Below are 1,010 nucleotides of genomic sequence, written 5' to 3'. Positions count from 1 at the left end.
GACTGGATTTAGCTCTTTGACATAGGCCATTCAGTAACCTGACTGCTCACCATGGACAGGGAGAACTCGGCAAGCAAGATAGAAGGGGAAATACAAGACTCATTGAGTTCCATTGGTTTAATATTGTATTTTTAGTTGTAAATAATAGAAACATTTATTTATACTGGGCCAACTTCTAGAAGGATCCAAGCTTCAATGTGGAAATATCAAGACCCACTCAAGCAAGTGTGTAGGTATAAACAGTGGCTCTCGCCCCTAACAGGCAGGTGTATGCACCCCAGGTAGTGGGAGGTGCGTGCGCTGTAGCCTCATTGGGAAGAACGGTCCACTCACGCATTTATCCTCCTTTCTCATAGGTGGGTCCGATGCCCTGGTTGGGTCCTCAAACAGACCAATCTATCAAAGGGCTATGTGAGAGAGGGAGGAAGAATATCCTTTTGGTTCCAATAGCGTTCACCAGCGATCACATCGAAACACTGTACGAATTGGATATCGAGTACTCGCAAGTGTTAGCCAATGAGGTAAATGCACCCATCTGGTTTATTAATCCCATGGTGATTTGCTTTAAAAGGAAATTTTCTTTGCAACTATCTAATTGGAGCATTCAGAAATATCATTTACTATATGTGTTTGCACATATCCTGTCCTCGTGGTTCTGAATAATGCTTCATCTGAGTAAGAACCTCAGCACACCGAGTTCATCCCGTGTCAGCAGTGGGAGAGGACACCTGTGCTTTGGTTAAATCAGGTGGCCCAGCGGTCACAGCAGCCAGCATCATTTCGTTTAGTTCGCGTTACTGTGCTACTACTTGAAAGTAATAGCAGCTATATTTCCTTAAGAAAAAGAATTGTGCTTTTCACCAATTCTAAGGAGAAAAATTTTAATGTTCTATAATTTCTTCTCTTTGCCTAATAGTGTCCTTTCCTTGGGGCTATTATACACAGGTTCTCGTTGGGTTGCAAGGCATCTAGGAGTCATTGTCATCTAAGAGAACAGCATGGGATGCACA

The 1,010-nt window shown here is 43.0% G+C and overlaps 1 protein-coding gene across 1 annotated transcript in view; it reads left to right on the top strand.

Moving 5' to 3' along the window:
- FECH (ferrochelatase) overlaps positions 1-1,010 on the top strand; it is a 41,879-nt gene that overhangs the window by 30,898 nt on the left and 9,971 nt on the right. Inside the window, 1 exon segment of the mRNA XM_012651799.1 lies at positions 282-521. Coding sequence (XP_012507253.1) covers positions 282-521 — 240 coding nt within the window.

The sequence above is a fragment of the Propithecus coquereli genome, unplaced genomic scaffold (genome assembly GCF_000956105.1).
Source record: "Propithecus coquereli isolate 6110/MARCELLA unplaced genomic scaffold, Pcoq_1.0 Scaffold37, whole genome shotgun sequence".
NCBI classification, from domain to species: domain Eukaryota; kingdom Metazoa; phylum Chordata; class Mammalia; order Primates; family Indriidae; genus Propithecus; species Propithecus coquereli.
Note: the sequence above shows the minus strand (reverse complement) of the source record. Positions and strands in the feature narration are given on the sequence as shown.